The 15,602-nt window shown below is 35.1% G+C and overlaps 2 protein-coding genes across 5 annotated transcripts; one reads left to right on the top strand and one right to left on the bottom strand.

The window, feature by feature from the left end:
- The first annotated feature begins 600 nt into the window (after positions 1-600).
- LOC125858020 (histone deacetylase 15) lies at positions 601-12,158 on the top strand. 4 transcript variants are annotated; one of them, XM_049537691.1, is made up of 18 exons: positions 601-844; positions 3,355-3,607; positions 3,703-3,879; positions 4,029-4,143; positions 5,253-5,326; positions 5,528-5,603; positions 5,795-5,859; positions 6,344-6,399; positions 6,567-6,690; positions 6,771-6,896; positions 7,030-7,080; positions 8,459-8,527; positions 8,700-8,808; positions 9,826-9,905; positions 10,008-10,090; positions 10,188-10,233; positions 11,040-11,211; positions 11,898-12,158. In XM_049537691.1, exons 2-18 carry the CDS (start codon positions 3,389-3,391, stop codon positions 12,023-12,025), a joined length of 1,770 nt encoding a protein of 589 aa, XP_049393648.1. In that variant the 5' UTR covers positions 601-844; positions 3,355-3,388; the 3' UTR covers positions 12,026-12,158. The 4 variants fall into 4 exon arrangements, with proteins under 4 accessions (XP_049393648.1, XP_049393650.1, XP_049393649.1 ...); XM_049537692.1 differs by having other exon boundaries at positions 603-844; positions 3,413-3,607; XM_049537693.1 differs by lacking the exon at positions 3,355-3,607.
- A 1,249-nt stretch (positions 12,159-13,407) lies between these two features.
- On the bottom strand, positions 13,408-14,782 carry LOC125858025 (transcription factor MYBS1). Its single transcript, XM_049537699.1, has 2 exons — positions 14,177-14,782; positions 13,408-14,092 (listed from the first exon to the last, which is right to left on the bottom strand). The coding sequence occupies exons 1-2, from the start codon at positions 14,599-14,601 to the stop codon at positions 13,624-13,626; spliced, it is 894 nt and encodes a 297-aa protein (XP_049393656.1). The 5' UTR covers positions 14,602-14,782; the 3' UTR covers positions 13,408-13,623.
- Between the last annotated feature and the right edge of the window lie 820 nt (positions 14,783-15,602).

Raw genomic sequence — 15,602 nt, 5'->3', positions numbered from 1 at the left:
ACCCCACATGCTTAAATATGTAATTTGATAATTTCATCATAATTTTAGTCTATTTGAATGCCTTATACAATAGTAGGAGCTCTAGAATCGCACACGTCATCATTGATATGTGTTTTATTTGAATTAACAAGACATTCCCAATAATTATATTTTTAGTTACGGCACAATATTATAACTTAACTATAAGTAAAAACATAAATAATTTTAAAAATTAAAAATTTGCTGTTAAAGAACATTCCTATTGACCTTTTAAATTCTATCTATCACATAAATAAGAATAGAAGAAGTAATTGAACTCATGAGATATAAAAATATACGGTCAAAAAAAAATTTAATCGACTCTCTAAATTTTATATACGTGTCACATAAATTGGAAAAAAGAAAATAAAGTTATTTACAATAATTTATATATTTGCAAATTACGTTAAAAAGTGTTATAAATTGTATTTCATAAATTGAAATAAAAAAATATAATATATTCTTGAACCAATTAGCACTGGCTTGGCAATCTAGTCCCTCTTAGAAGTTCGCGAGGCGAAGTGTATTTCCAAACCATGTCCTTTTTTTTTGCTTGAAATAAAACAAAGCGGAAAATGCCCTAGAAAATAGCCTTCCCATTTATTACGTCATAAAGGAAAACGTCGCTCCAGTGAACTGTTCATCTTCCTCGCCGAACAAACCCTCTCTCGTCCTCCGTCACAGAAACGCTGAGACGAGACACAAATTTACAGTTCTACAGCTCCAAATCACAAGAAATTTCTTCGTTTTGTGTTTCAGATACATTCCAAGTTCATTGTAGCAAGTGTTCCTAGTCGCGCCAACGCCTTTGGTCTGATTACAACAGGTATTTATCTTCATCGTAGCTGTTACCGTTACTGGTGCATTTATTTTGACCTTATAGTTGGTATTTCTCCCCTTGCTGCAACTACATTGCACTGGCTAACTTGGGAGATGCTTCCTTTCCCGGTTCTACTAGATTAGTAAAAGCTAAAATCGTAGATTTGTTTGTTATTAAACTTTGGCATTTCCTTAGAGCTAAGAATTAGTCAAGCCTCTTAGAACCAAGAATTGGTTAAGTCTCCAGGCGTTGTCTATCTAAAGATTCGTATTGAGTTGGAACAGGGGTTAAATCGTACCTTGTTCATTTTGGATGTAATTTACAGAAGGCCTAAGCATTTTTAGGGATAGTTTCACAATCTTACCAACTTTTCCTTTCTTACACTCTTTTAGTTTACTAATAAAATTACTATAGAACAGAAAGAAAACTAATACCATATCCTTCCTATGCAATTCTTTTCTCTCAACAACTTCAGTCTGCATCTTCGTTGAAGTCAGTGCCATAATTCTAAATTTTATGCTTGTCAACTAAAGAAAGTTATTAGATTCGCTAATATATTTAAATTTCTAACGGCAAGTTCAACTACATAAAATTAGCGATTAGTAGTGTGCTTTCTATCTTTTCTAGTTTGAAACCAAAGAAATCCGTTGATGTCCTTTCAACTCTTTAGCATTAGTCAATGGTGATGTTTGTTGCAAATTGAAACAACTAGAAAAGTTTCAATTGCTAAAGGTATTGTTGATTAAAATCTTCCATTAGTTGTGACTTTTATGTGCACCAATCTATCCTTTCTCTGTTGCTTCATGTTGTTGATTTTTGTTTATGTGTTTGTCTTCTTTTACTTCTTGGTTGTGCTACTTATTTTGATGGGATATGAGGTGGAGGAAATATTCATAAAGGAAAAACATGGAGTTTTATCCAATACAAATGTTGCGGAAAAAGAATTATGAGCTTCATATTAGTTTTCTTTTTTTATCTATAGAAATTCAGCTATTAGTTATTAGTTAATTAAAAGAATATATAAAACGACAAATTGGTCATATTTTTAGTAATTTGATTTTGCAATAATTAAATTAAATAATTGTTGCAACAAGTCAAAAAATGAGGTGAGCGTAATATTGTAAACCATAAGGCAGGGTGGTGTTATGAAGTCTAACCTGGAGGAGGTTTATGAAATTATTCCTATTTTATTGGAATAATCTAACTATAGGTCTAAAGTGAATACCATATAGTTCGGTTGTTAGGAGCACATTATTATGTGAGTTGAATGTATGTATTATGTGAATTTAGTGTTACTGGGCATTCAATTGCCGATATTACTTAAAGGAAATCTTGAAAATAACATTGAGAATGTTAAAGATGTCAAAAAAGGAAAGTAATTAGTTCAACAACTTCAATAAAGCTGATCATGATTACCTTGTGTGCACCCAAAGGGTAGCGGCTGTGGGTTTCCCTTGTCATTAAAAAAAGAAAGCGGCAATACATGTAACTATCTAGAGGTATAAAGTCATCTTTTTTTTTCTTGAATCACATTAGGATAAAACATACGCGGTTATCTAAATATTAAGAGAAAATGTGCGTGCGCATAACTGAAAAGTAAAACAAGCTATTTAGTTTGTTTCCTTTTCATTCGTAGTATATTATTCATATTATATATGTAAATAAAAAGGCTTCCATTTGGTAAAGTAAATAGCATTGATAACTGGCAAGAAGGCATGTGGTATGAGGATAAAGAACATTAAGGTGTAAAGTAACGCTTTCAGAATGAAGTGGATGTGCATTTTTGGTTTTGGCAGCAGGCTAAGGAACCTATACAGACAGAATGTTGGTTTTCTATGGTTTTATTTGGAAAAGAAAATTGTTTGTCCAGCTGGTTCTCTTGTATGCGCCTCTATTTTAGCAGCCCTCCGTTTACCTAAAAACCTGCATGTGGTCCTTTCTATTCGTGCATTAATTTTTATATTCTTTGGTCTGGCTTTGGAATCTAGTTACTCATTTATCTCACGCGCTCTATTGCTCATACAGTGACACATGTCTATCAACTCAATCTTAATAATCAATAAGGAACCAAAAATTAAAATAATACTTCAATCTCTACAGCTTTTACTAAATCCATATGCAACATACTTGCTTTGGATATAACTTATCAAGAAAAAGAAGAAGTGTTTATCTCAGTTCTCTTCTGTTTCAGATATTTCTATGATTTTGAACCTACCACAATTTCAACCCTTATCTCTACATAGATCTAGCTTTTGGAATTAAACAAATGTATTAAACACTTATTTTTTAGATAGGTAACAGTGATATTTATAGGACACTTTGTAGCGTCACATTAGTGTTATAGTGAAGGACACACTAAAGTGTAATAGAGGAAGAGAGGACTGCTTTGGCCTTTGCAGTTCATAAAATCAGAAGTTTTTGTCCAAACTTTATGGCTACTAATTAGTATTTGATATTTGACATAGATGATTGTGTCATTGTGGAGAAATGATCTTAGTGCAAAAATGTGTTCCTAGTTCTGAAGGCAATGAGATCTCAGAATCATCTAACATGAGCTATTTAACTGGTGGAAAGACTGAAACCAATCTTCCAAATCAATCGGAAATTGTTCTATGTCAAGATTTAAATGGAAGATTAGACGGGGTTGGCTCCGCAGTTGTTTGTGATTATACTTGTCATAATGATGGACAATCTGGGGAGGTGTCACAACTTTGTACTAGAGACTCAGATGGGATCTCCGGTTTGAACGCTGATCCAGCTGCTATAACTGTGAGGGAGCTGCTATTAGTTCATTTTGTATATTTCACTGATTTTGAAGGTGTGCATCTGATGATTCCTTATTATAACTTTGTTGTCAACTTCAGAAAAGTGCTAAGCACGAAAGTGATATGACCTTGGAAGATATGTATAATGCTCGGTATAATTTTGACGAGGATGATGATGACAGTGACTGGGAACCATCAGAAAAGCAAATAGAAGTTCTGAAGTGGTTCTGTGTCAATTGTACAATGATCAATGTCGAGGATGTTGGCAATTGTGAAGTAAGTTGTTTATCTTTTTGGCTGTTTCTTTGTGCTCATTCAGCCTGCCCAGTCTCCTTCTGTTTTCTAAGCTAAATTAATTCTGAAGTTTTCACTTACTGTTGACATTATATATTCCATGGTTTATTAATAGAATACTGCCTATGCAGGTATGTGGAGAACACAGAGAATCTGGGATACTCAGTCATGGATTTTTTGCATCTCCATATCTGCCTTTAGAGGATGTCAACCAAGATGAGTTGCCTGTAACTGAAGATTCTGAAGGTTGGTAGTAATTTTGCATAACAGAATATTATATTTGCGATTTTGATTGATTAATAAATGACTTCCTCGTGTAATGAACGGTATCGTGTATAGTTGAAGTTTTATCCTGATATATGAAATACGCCCATACAAAAGAATTTGCAACTTTCGTAGCCTCTAGGACAGTCACAAAGAATATAGCTGTGGATGCCGTGAATTGATCATGTTAGCTGTGAAATAGTTTATCTGTGGAAGGCATAATGTTTTGGAAGTTGAAGTCCATTATATATCTGCTATCTTATGGTTGAGTCCTCACCTTTTGTGTCGTCTCCTACACAATGTTGTACCACTGTTTGTTGGTTCCATTTGGTTTACCCCCTTTTCAGATAACCCATGGCAGCAAGAAAAAAGTCAAATATCTAGAAACGTAGAATGGAAGTACAAAATCTAAGAGTTAGCTTATATCATAATCTCATAGCCAGGAGTCATTGTTTCGAAATGCCTCTAGAATAATGTAGTTGGTTCACCCATGTATAACTAAGTTTGGTATTATCAATATATGATGACTCAGTAATTACTCCTGTTGCACTGGCTTAGTGCTAATATTTTTTATTTTTTTTTGAGATAAAAAGAATCATGGCTTAGTGCTAATATTTAGAGAAGTTCTTATTTACCAAACAAAAACTATGTATAATGTATATTCGTTGACTCAAAGCAGATACGTATCTAAATTTGAAAAAATATCTAGTCACGTGAAAGCCAAAGCCAAGGTTCATCGATAGTCAATTGAGGGGAATATGTGAAGGTAAGGAGTAAAAATCTTAGCACAACATAAACAAATGACATTTTATTTCTTATATCTGATAATTTTGGATCACACAAATGATTGGTGGATGAACAGTCGTAGGTCATTTATTGAATCGCAAAGTATAGTCCTTATAAATGTGAGCAGACACATGCTACTTCTAATTGCTCTTACTCATAGAACACATTCTTTCTTCTTTTCCTGTGGTGCATGTCTATTGCCAGTTTTTACTATGTTTATTTGTGTATTGCGCTAAATGGTTTATGACCTTTCTCTTTTTGTTTGTTTTGGCATAACTAGTATATTGATTTTTCTTCTACTGTAGATTCGTGCAAGCAAAGTTCTTTATCATCCTCCACTGCTGTAGGGTTTGACGAGAGGATGTTGCTTCACACAGAAGTATGGTATTTCTTCAATTTATTATTTTCTGTGTTAGTCTTTTATTGATTGTCCTTGTGCCTTCTCTAGTTGTAATAATGAATAAAATTAAAAAAAAAGAATTGAATTGTTCTTGCATTTTGTTTTGGATATTAGTTATTGAATGCCAGCTTCCTGTTATTGATGAAGATATTATTTATGGGTTCTCTTTTGATTGAAAAGGTTGTAATGAAGTCTCATCCACATCCTGAGAGACCAGATCGTCTTCGAACCATTGCAGCTAGCCTTGCAACAGCAGGTTTTCTTCAATTCTCTTTATCTCCGGGCCTTAGAGAACATTGCAGTGGTATAGCCTAGTATTGTGATATGGGCATCCACACTTTATGTGAAGTTGTAGAAGATTTAAGTGGTTTATACTGTCTAAAATCTATGATGTCTGTTCGTTGAAATATGATTGTCTAATCTTTCGTGTTTTCTTGACATGTTAAGGTATATTCCCAGGGAAGTGCTATCCCATTCCTGCAAGAGAAATCACAAGGGAAGAACTCCAGATGGTGAGTTGCTCTCAAATTTTAGTTGTTTAGTGGATTATTGGGTGTGCTATGTGCTGTATACAGCATTACTTGAAATTTTGTACTAGTGTCTTCTCTGAGACCCATAGGTAATGCAATCAGAGAAGATGCTAGACTTTTGCACACATATTTTCTCAAATTTTCTAGATGCTGCTATTCAGAGGTGACTAGCTGATTATCTTTTTTTTTTTTCAATTCTAAAGGTTGGTTATGTGTCCTATCTACCTTTAACCGACAAAAAATAGTGTCCTATCTTCCTTTAAGTGAAGGAAAGCCAAGATATCTACGATAAAATTATGGTTTATTTGATCATTAAGAACTCCTAAAATTCAGGTTTCCTTCAACAGTGATGGCCAACTATTTTTACTAGTATTATATACAAAAAGACAGAGGAGGTGATATCCTTTACTTCTAGAATTTTTTTTAGATTTCTTATGTATTAATTCTTATATATTTGGACCTTTAGGTACACTCCGAGGAAAATATTGAAGCCGTTGATAACACCAAGCGTATGCATGCCAGGTTTGAGAATATTGATTATTTACTTTCCATTTTTTTGGATCAGGTATCATTTGCTTTTCATTCTTATTGGTTTTGGTTTTGTTTAAGGACATTATTATACTGGGACTACCCACGTGTAATAGAAAACCTTAGTATTTATCTTGATCAAGAGCTTTTTAAAATGGCAGTTATTTCACACCTGATACATATGCAAATGAACATTCAGCATGTGCTGCCAGGCTTGCAGCAGGTTTATGTGCTGACCTTGCTTCAGCAATTTACTCTGGACGTGTCAAAAATGGTTTTGCTCTGGTAAGAATTTGCATTTGATTATGCATTCCATATAAGAAGGAAAAACCACCCTGATATTTTCTTCTTAAATGTTGAGTCAGGTTCGTCCTCCTGGCCACCATGCTGGTGTGAAACAGGCCATGGGCTTCTGTCTCCACAACAATGCAGCAACTGCTGCATCAGCAGCTCAGGCGGCTGGTGCAAAGAAGGTGTTAATAGTTGATTGGGTATTTACCAGCGCTCTATGTTTATCCTTGATTGCTTGATAGTTCTGTTATCATGGGATATTTAACTCATGTAATACATGAGAAATGCAAAAGTTGTGACCTAATTTGTGATTTCTTTTCTCACACCTTGTAGGATGTGCATCATGGGAATGGCACACAAGAAATATTTGAGAGAAGCAAATCAGTAAGCAATGAATTGCTAAACTAAGTGTTGCGTTATGATCAATCTTTCTGCAGAACACTGAGATGGATCTTCATATTATAAGGGAAATCCTGGTCTCATAATTATTTTAAAAAAAAGAAGGGGGAACTCCCGGTCTTGCCTTTTGTACCATCTCATGTTTATTTCTGATTTAGGATATGTTTATGTTGCAGTATATAACTGTAGAGTTAAACAAACTCTACTGAAGATCCCCTTACTTTCCTTTGATACCGTCTTTGTCCTAGTTATGTACATATCTTGATTAGAAAAATAGGCTAATAAATTTATCTTTATATTCTTAACAAAAGCAAAAACGACGACAAAGGCGGAGATAAGAATTTGTGTAGGCTACCTAAGGCTGGAGAGATGAGTGCTCGAGACCTAGACCAAATGAAGTGCGTCTAAGACTAGGAAGACAACGTATTGGTTGAAGAGGCATCCATTAGACGGATCCATAAAATTTTGAATGAAGACGGGGATAGAGACATTGTGCCAGGTGGTTTAGAGCACTCTGAGTCGGTGGTACTCCGGGTATTGCTGATGTATAAAGGTTGAGGTCAAGGGTGCTATTTATAGGATGAGTAGGCTATGAGAGGCTGGGTCAAGGCGAGATCCCGATGGAATTTTGGAAGTGCACAGGCAGAGCGACTTCATACCGTTAAGCCACACTATGAAAGTTTGGGTGAAAGTGGTGGAGATGAGGGTAAGGAGTGCGTTTATTTCCAAAAGCCAGTTTGGACTCATGCCGGGGCGGTTTACTACAGAGTCATTCACCATGTGAGTCTGATTGGTAGATCAGTACAGCTAGGAAGATTTGGAGGTTGCGGATTAGGATTGACGATTAGTAGGCAGTGAAGTGTTGTCTTGCTTGCTTGCTAGCTAGATAGGCTTGTGGGAAGTTTGGCACATTGTACCTGTTACTCCTTTCATACAGGATTAGCAGTATACCCAAGGGTCTTACAGAAACAAATTCTCTACTTCCACGAGGTACAGATATGGTCTGCGTACGCTCTACCCTCCAGTGCCCACATGTGGAATTTTATAGGGTACATTGTTGTTGCCGCATTTATTTTTTTTAATGAAAGGGGTAATTGAAGTATTGAAAATCCTGCATATTTAAATGATAAGTGAAACATATATATCATGGTTTGTATTTGAATTATAAAAGTTAATATGAATTTACTTGGGAGAATTGTATTTCCAAACAATTTGACACATCCTAAAATGAGATTGTTTATCACATTACGTGTATACGTGGACCACGGAGTGTGTTATAACGAATTCCCCGAACACAGCTCATTTATTGTTTGGTTGGGAGAAGTTCTTTACAACTGAATGTTGTGGTTCTATTACTGAGCAGGTTTTGTATATATCATTGCACAGACATGAGGGTGGAAGATTCTACCCTGGTACAGGAGCTGCAGATGAGGTACTCATTTATTATTAAACTAACCTTTACTGGTGGTTTGGTTAGGTTGAGATTTAATTCATTTTTGTCTATGTAAAGGGCGTCCACAAATCACGATTTTCATGAATTTTGTTTCTAATTACATTCATTTGAGATGCATTGGGATGTCATAGTTTATTTTCCTTTTCCACAGGTTGGTTCTATGGGTGCAGAAGGGTACTGTGTGAATATTCCTTGGAGCCGTGGGGGAGTGAGTGACAATGACTACATTTTTGCATTTGAGCAAGTCGTGCTTCCCATTGGTAGGTATTTTATTTCTCTGTGAAGAACTTAAAAAAGAAACAAAGCTTTACAAAAAAGAAACAAAGCTTTACTAAAATGAAGCAGTGAATAAACTTGTACAAAAATAAAGTGAGGATACTTGGAAGCAGTGATTAAGTGGAGATCTTAGCTGCGGTTATATATATCTCTTGCATAAGCCAAAGTAATATCTCCCTGATTGCAGAGGAATGTAGGCATGTTCTGCTCCTTTTTCAATAGTTTATGACTGGGATGCCAAAAGCTAAGTCCTTACAGAAAATGGACACCAAGAAAGAACAATGAACTTGTGCAGAATGCCTTTAGTTTTCCTTCGTTTCAAAATAAAATATTGGAACTTATTGATAAATGAAACCCATGCACATTTTTCATCACAATTGGATATGAATGTAATATGTGCCTTGGTGAGATTGTCCCAATATATTTTTAGTGTGAGGATCACCTCGAATTTACTAGGTTTATATTGGTTGTCAACGTACTGAAATCTTTCTCCCTTGTTTGGGTTTGAGACCGGAAATGTGATTAAAGCTCACATAGGCAGGAGGATGAATAAACTAGATTTGTGAGGAATGTTACATGAAAATGGCAACACTATGCATTTTCTCAGCTAAAATAAGAACTTTTGAAGGTCTGGAAAGACCCACTCATGTGATGCAAACCTCACTTTTATTATTGTACTTTTGGTGTAAGAGAGGAAATACTATGCTGCATTGGTGGTTAGATTGTTGGTGGCTTAGCAATATTCGTATTGTATTGAACCTTCCTATTAAATACCATCTTGGTGTATATTAGTAAAATTATTTATCAAATTCTAGACCTTCTGTTTGTTCATCAAATTCTTTTCTTATATTGCTCAACAGCGCTATGTGCATTATGCATGTAAAGCTTGTTTCTTAGTGGTTTATTATTCTTACCTCTCCTTGAAATTATCTAGTTCTCTTTAGAAAGTAGGAAAAAACAAGAGTGACCTCATCAACTTCTCTGTTTCCACGTTGTTGCAGCTTTGGACTTTAATCCAGACTTAACTATCATTTCGGCAGGATTTGATGCTGCTAGGGGTGATCCCCTTGGCTGCTGTGATGTAAGGATTTTTCTAGTGTCAACTAGTTTAATAATGTACTCATTTTTACATCTTATATGTTGCTTATGCTACTTTGTGTTACCTTTTGGATCGTCTTTGCAGGTAACTCCTGCTGGTTATGCATCAATGACTCAGATGTTAAGTGCATTGTCAGGTGGAAAATTGCTTGTTATTCTGGAAGGCGGGTTTGTATCTTCTCTTTGTTCCTTCGTCTTGGCTCTTAAATTAAAGAGAACTGGAGGTTTATATGTTTGCTTGTGTTTGAATGGCTACGTTTTGCAGCTACAATCTTCGCTCAATTTCATCATCAGCTACAGCAGTGATTAAGGTAACTCTAATTTACGCAGAGTGAATGGATGGTGGACTAGGATGAACTGATGAAAAGGGCATGTAAAATAACTTAATGTTGGAAGAAAAAAAAGAACTTCAGTGTCTCCTTTCAAAACTTAGAGTTGGAAATAAGGCAAAAGAACGTGCAGTATCAGGGGAGTGTTTTTATCAGCATGTAAACCTCCAGTTTCAAGTACATGGGAGATTACAGATTCAAGTAAAACAACCAAGACAGATTTTATTCCCCTAGTCCTACCTCACTTCTATCATAACTATCACTACTAAGTCCAGTGTGATGAATTTTTCAACTGCTGCCACTTATGCTTGCCTATTGCAATGGGTATAGGCTCTTGGTCTGCACTAGTGTCTTGATATTAATGGTCATCTTTTTTAGTAGCTTTGACCTATTTCTTGTTTTGCTTTTCCTAACAAATTGCTCTCTGCATCAAAAGTATATTTGAAATCCTGGCTGAGTAATGTAGAACAAGCTTTTTTAGTTCTCAAGTCTTATTGCTGTACATATTCACACCTTCTTGGTGCAATTACTGAATTTTCAAGTATTTGTCAAAAATAAAAGCTTACTCATTTCTCTACTAGGGGAATTATCCACCCAGTATCTTTTTCAGTTCGTTTTGGTTGCAGATAACCTATTACATTATTATTATGACTAGAACAGATTCAATGGTGGTGACGTGGAAACTGTTGAACGTTTTTGTTCCCTAGTTTTATCCTTCAAACTCCTGGGGTATGCAGAAGTTTGAGTGTTTTTTCTGATGTTGTGTGATGTTGTCCTTTCTTTTCTAGGTCTTGCTTGGTGAAAGTCCAACGATTGACATAGAAAATACTGTACCTTCCAAAGCTGGACTGCGAAGTGTTTTGGATGTTCTAAAGATTCAGATGAACTTCTGGCCTACACTGGAGGCAAACTTCACTAAATTGCATTCGGAGTGGGGATCCTATGCTTTTCAGGACACAAGTGAGTTTCTTGAATTTTCTTTGGGGCGTATATATGAGGTCCCTATTTTATCTTTTTGCCTCTAATTTGAATGATAATGGTTAGCTCTCTCTTTTAACCTTGTGGATTTTCTCAAATTGGTCCTGTCAATTCATGTTAACTATTTGACTAAGTGTGCAACTAGTTAAAAGTTTCAGCTAACTTTTGAGAAATATACAATGATTCTAAGACCTTACCTAAAAAGTGATATTCTATGGCTGAAATGAAGCTGGCGTCTTGTACACTATTGTCACCCTGCAGGCCAAGTGAGGTAAAAATTGATCTAACTATGAAGATGACTGACCATTTAACATCTGAAATATTTTGAACTTTGATGATGATAAAAGATCAAATTCAACCCCAAATTGAGTTCCCTCCACCTGGGCAGTGAAAAGATGATCCAGTAGACCAGCTTCAGCCCTCTTGCTTTATGCATGTCAGCTGATGAATTTTTTATGCTCGGACTATATATCTGCTGAAAATTGATCTTCTCGTCTAGGAAGTGGGTACATCAGTCTGGGTGTGGGGAATAGGTCATTTCTTGTAATAATGGATTCGAGGACAGTTAACTTTTTTTATAAAGAATCCTTTAGACGCAAAATTCTGCATTGGTGTTGTGGAGGGTTGGACTTCTAGTGTATTGAACTATATCCTTGCTGGTAATGCAGGAGAACAGAGTAAAAAAAGACGCAGGACTGGTTTACCAATATGGTGGAGATGGGGACGAAAGAGGCTGTTGTATCGCATACGGTCCAAGCAGCTGCGTGCAAAGTCCTCTTGTAATTTTTCTTGTTGATGTTGATTCTCGTTGTAAGCTACAGGCATTAGGTCTAGACTGTGTTGTTGTTTTGTAAGCCTGCCCTACTGTTTCTTTTTTTCTTGTTTTGTTTAGTCATTGTACCTCTTAACTAAATCTCTCCCTTGACGTACTCGGATAGTAGTTATTTTGCAGTGTTCTATTTCTAATCCATCAACGTGCGTATGAGTGACTAAGGTTTAATAGAACCTGCAGCAATCAAATAACAACAAACATATCAGTGTAATCTCAAAAGTGGGGTATGGGAATGGTAGGATGAACAAATACCGTATCTGTCTCTGACCTTAACCCCTACCTTTATGGAGTTAGAGAGTGATAGACCCTCTGTTTGAAATAAAAGTAATCGATGTGGAATTGTAAGAAAATAAGACAGTGAATTAACAAAATACAAAACTGAAGCAGCCATTTAGTGGTACAGATTGAAAGAACTTGCCTTGTTGGATGTCTTGTGTCCATTCATGTAATTGTCAACAATTGGAGTCGTTGCCATTGCTGTTGGTGGAATTGAAATGTAGAAATAAAATAGGATGTCCAATTTTATAATGCAATAGAGCTAAAGGTGACAAATATCTTCAGGACCCTCTACCCCCACCCCTGAACTAAAAAGCAAACCCCCACATGCTAAACGCCGTCGGTCCATATGTTATTTTAACCTAGTCTTAAAATCTCAATTATTGGGATTTGAGTAGTACTAATTTTCTACTTTTAGGGAAATAAAATCTAATATCTGGGATAATAGAAAAGTAGCACTTCAAATTTAAGTTGCAGTATTTATTTATTTTTCACTTTAAAAATTACGTATTTTAAAAAAAATGTATTATAGATTTCCAAGAGAAGGTTCCTCTCTCTTCTTTTTCTCCACAGAACCTTCATTTGTTCTTTTCCCCACAATCATGTGCCACTGTTCCCTATTGGTGGATTTTGCGTTCAGGACACTTCCTCTATTCTTCCCTGCTAAAGAGTCCTCCAAACTGGAAAGAAAAACCACAAAATTGCTTTGGCTTTTCTATAAGTGGGTTAAATTAGCTTATAAATATCTTTTGATTTATTAAAATGATTTATAAATCAAATTGTATAATTTTGAAGGATTCTGATCAAATGTTTATTATTTTGTTCTTAATAATTTTATAATCTTAGAAACTCTTTTTAAATAGTATAACTTTTAACTACTTTTATGTTTTATTGGACACATGATTTTAAAAGAAAATGAAAACTTTTGAAACTTGTGTTCATCATCAATTCATCACCATTCTACAAAATACATAATTGCTTCTATGTATAAAAAAAAGATACTAGTAATACTTGTACTTTTCGACCCTTAATATTTATTACCTTTATGTAAAAGAATTGACGAGCAATATAATTGAGCATCCCTTAAAACATCCAAACATACTAAACTCTAATATTTACAAATTTCTCAATAAGAAAGAAAACAATTGGGAGAATTTTGATACTTAAAAAACAACCCATGAGCCTTTCAAAATTCAGTTTTCAGAGAAAGCTCAAAAGCATTTATGATATACTAACTCTATTGAAATTTAGAAAGAAGAAAATCCAGTTATGTGTGCACCATTCATTTACTGGTGCATGGGTGGTGGCGGCGGTGGTATAGGATATGCAAGTGGAAGTACATAAGGAGGATGGTGTCCATGAGGAAGCATAACCGGTGTTCCGACGGCTGAGGCAAGGTGGCTTGGCGGTGCAGAGACGGGGTGACCCATCGGAGCACCGTACATGCCCATACTATGCATATTGGGTTGGGTTCTGTGCTTGACTGAGGGTCCAAGTGCAGCAGGATTTGATGGATTCGGATTCACCTGTTGGCCTGTAATTGGAGCTTGATGAGTTGAAACGTCTCCTCCATTATTGATACTTGTAATGTCGTGAATACTTGACCTTCTTCTATCTCTATTCATGGAATTCAAACGAATAAAGTATTTCTGGGCATGACTAGCTACTTGTGTTGGTGTTCGAGATATAACAAAATTCCTTGAAATACTTCTCCAATCTCCTTTCCCAAATTTGTCTAAACCTAGCAAAAACAACCTGTAAATCAAAATTAGGCAAAATTAGGTTTCATTACCATTAGATTTAAAACTTTTTTTGGCCTTAAAAATTGAGTATTATTACCTATGTTCTTCTTCAGTCCACGGTATGCCTTTTCGTCTCTCTTGTTCAGACCTAGAATTCCCTTTTCCACCATGCCCAATCGGGTCATGGGTCGTACCTGAAAATCCATTTGAATAACCACAATTGGAGCGCCGTCCGTCCACTGACCCAGGATATCCTAGATTAACTTCTTTAGTTGAAGAGGAAGAAGCCTCTTCTCCTTTGTAATTGGGTATTGGAACTTGGCCTGCTTCAATGGCTGCAACATCTTCCAAAAGTAGCTGGTAATGTTCCTTAAGCTCATCAATGGTCTTTGTGGGGACCATAGAAGCAAACTGCTCCCATTGCTGTTCAGAATCTTCAACCCAGTGCAGAGCAATGGCATTCTCAAAAGCTTTTTCTTCTTCTCTGCTCCACACTACTGAAGATGAATCTGAAGGTGACATTTCTAAATTTCTTCTTGTTTTATTTTTTTTTCGTTCAATTTGGGGAAAATTGCATCTAATAATATTTCTCTTTTTCAGTTTGAAAGAAAGAAAATAATAATAGTAGGGAAGAAAAGAAAGTGGGGGTATCAAATGTATTAATGGAGAAGGACCACTTGTGAGGTTGAAGGGATGGTCTGATTTGTCACCTTCATACAAAGTCATGCAAACAAAATTACAAAAAGTGAAATGCCAATTGTAATTCAAAAATAATTTTTCACTTTAGTTAAGAGTCGATATAAAGTAGATATTTTATATAGGGGATTATTAAGGATAAAAGTAAAACTATAAACATTCTACGTCCAACGAATGAAAATATTTTAAAGATACTACTCATTTCGAGAATTAATTTAATCAATCTTCGAATCTAAATTAAATCAAAATTTTAAGTAATTTGACAGTAAAAAAAGTGAAACGTGATGAATTTTGAAACGGAAGGAGTATAGAATAATCTAAATATTATATATTAAAAAAATGAATATAATAATGGGGGTCTTATACACATTGAAATTAATCTCCATATATATATATACATAAGCTGACAAAAAGGTGGGCAAAAGAACAAACAGAAAAGGGAAAAGAAAGAAAATAAGGAAAGGTAGTGTAGAAAATTACCAACTTTTATACAGCAGTAAAATCTTTCCTAGTTAGTAGAATGGAAACTATGGAATAAACAATGATTAAAAGGGTGGAATAATAAATAAAGAAACATGAAAGTTTAAAAAATGGTATCTATTTCATCATTAAAATGAAAAAAAAAAAGTGGCATCTTAGTAGTAGCAATGATTGAATGGGTGAATGGCAATAAGAGGCTCCATACAAAATCTTGTAGCAATTTTGGGCCACGCACTGTTTGCCCTCGTGATTCTAGGACTAGTTTTAGAATGAGTTTATTTGATGTTTGATTAAGATAAAATCGTGGAATGACTTATTTAAAAAGTAATTGTTTTAGGATTTTAATA

This window comes from Solanum stenotomum, chromosome 3 (assembly GCF_019186545.1).
Source record: "Solanum stenotomum isolate F172 chromosome 3, ASM1918654v1, whole genome shotgun sequence".
Lineage (NCBI taxonomy): Eukaryota > Viridiplantae > Streptophyta > Magnoliopsida > Solanales > Solanaceae > Solanum > Solanum stenotomum.
Note: the sequence above shows the minus strand (reverse complement) of the source record. Positions and strands in the feature narration are given on the sequence as shown.

Excerpts from the sequence above, each read along its gene's own strand:
- LOC125858020 (XM_049537690.1), top strand. The coding sequence starts at position 3,326 with ATGATCTTAGTGCAAAAATGTGTTCCTAGTTCTGAAGGCAATGAGATC. Across the intron at positions 7,081-8,458 it reads TATTTGAGAGAAGCAAATCA|GTTTTGTATATATCATTGCA; the intron begins GTAAGCAATGAA and ends ATTACTGAGCAG. Across the intron at positions 8,528-8,699 it reads GTACAGGAGCTGCAGATGAG|GTTGGTTCTATGGGTGCAGA; the intron begins GTACTCATTTAT and ends CCTTTTCCACAG.
- LOC125858025 (XM_049537699.1), bottom strand. The coding sequence starts at position 14,601 with ATGTCACCTTCAGATTCATCTTCAGTAGTGTGGAGCAGAGAAGAAGAA. Across the intron at positions 14,093-14,176 it reads TGGACTGAAGAAGAACATAG|GTTGTTTTTGCTAGGTTTAG; the intron begins GTAATAATACTC and ends TTTGATTTACAG.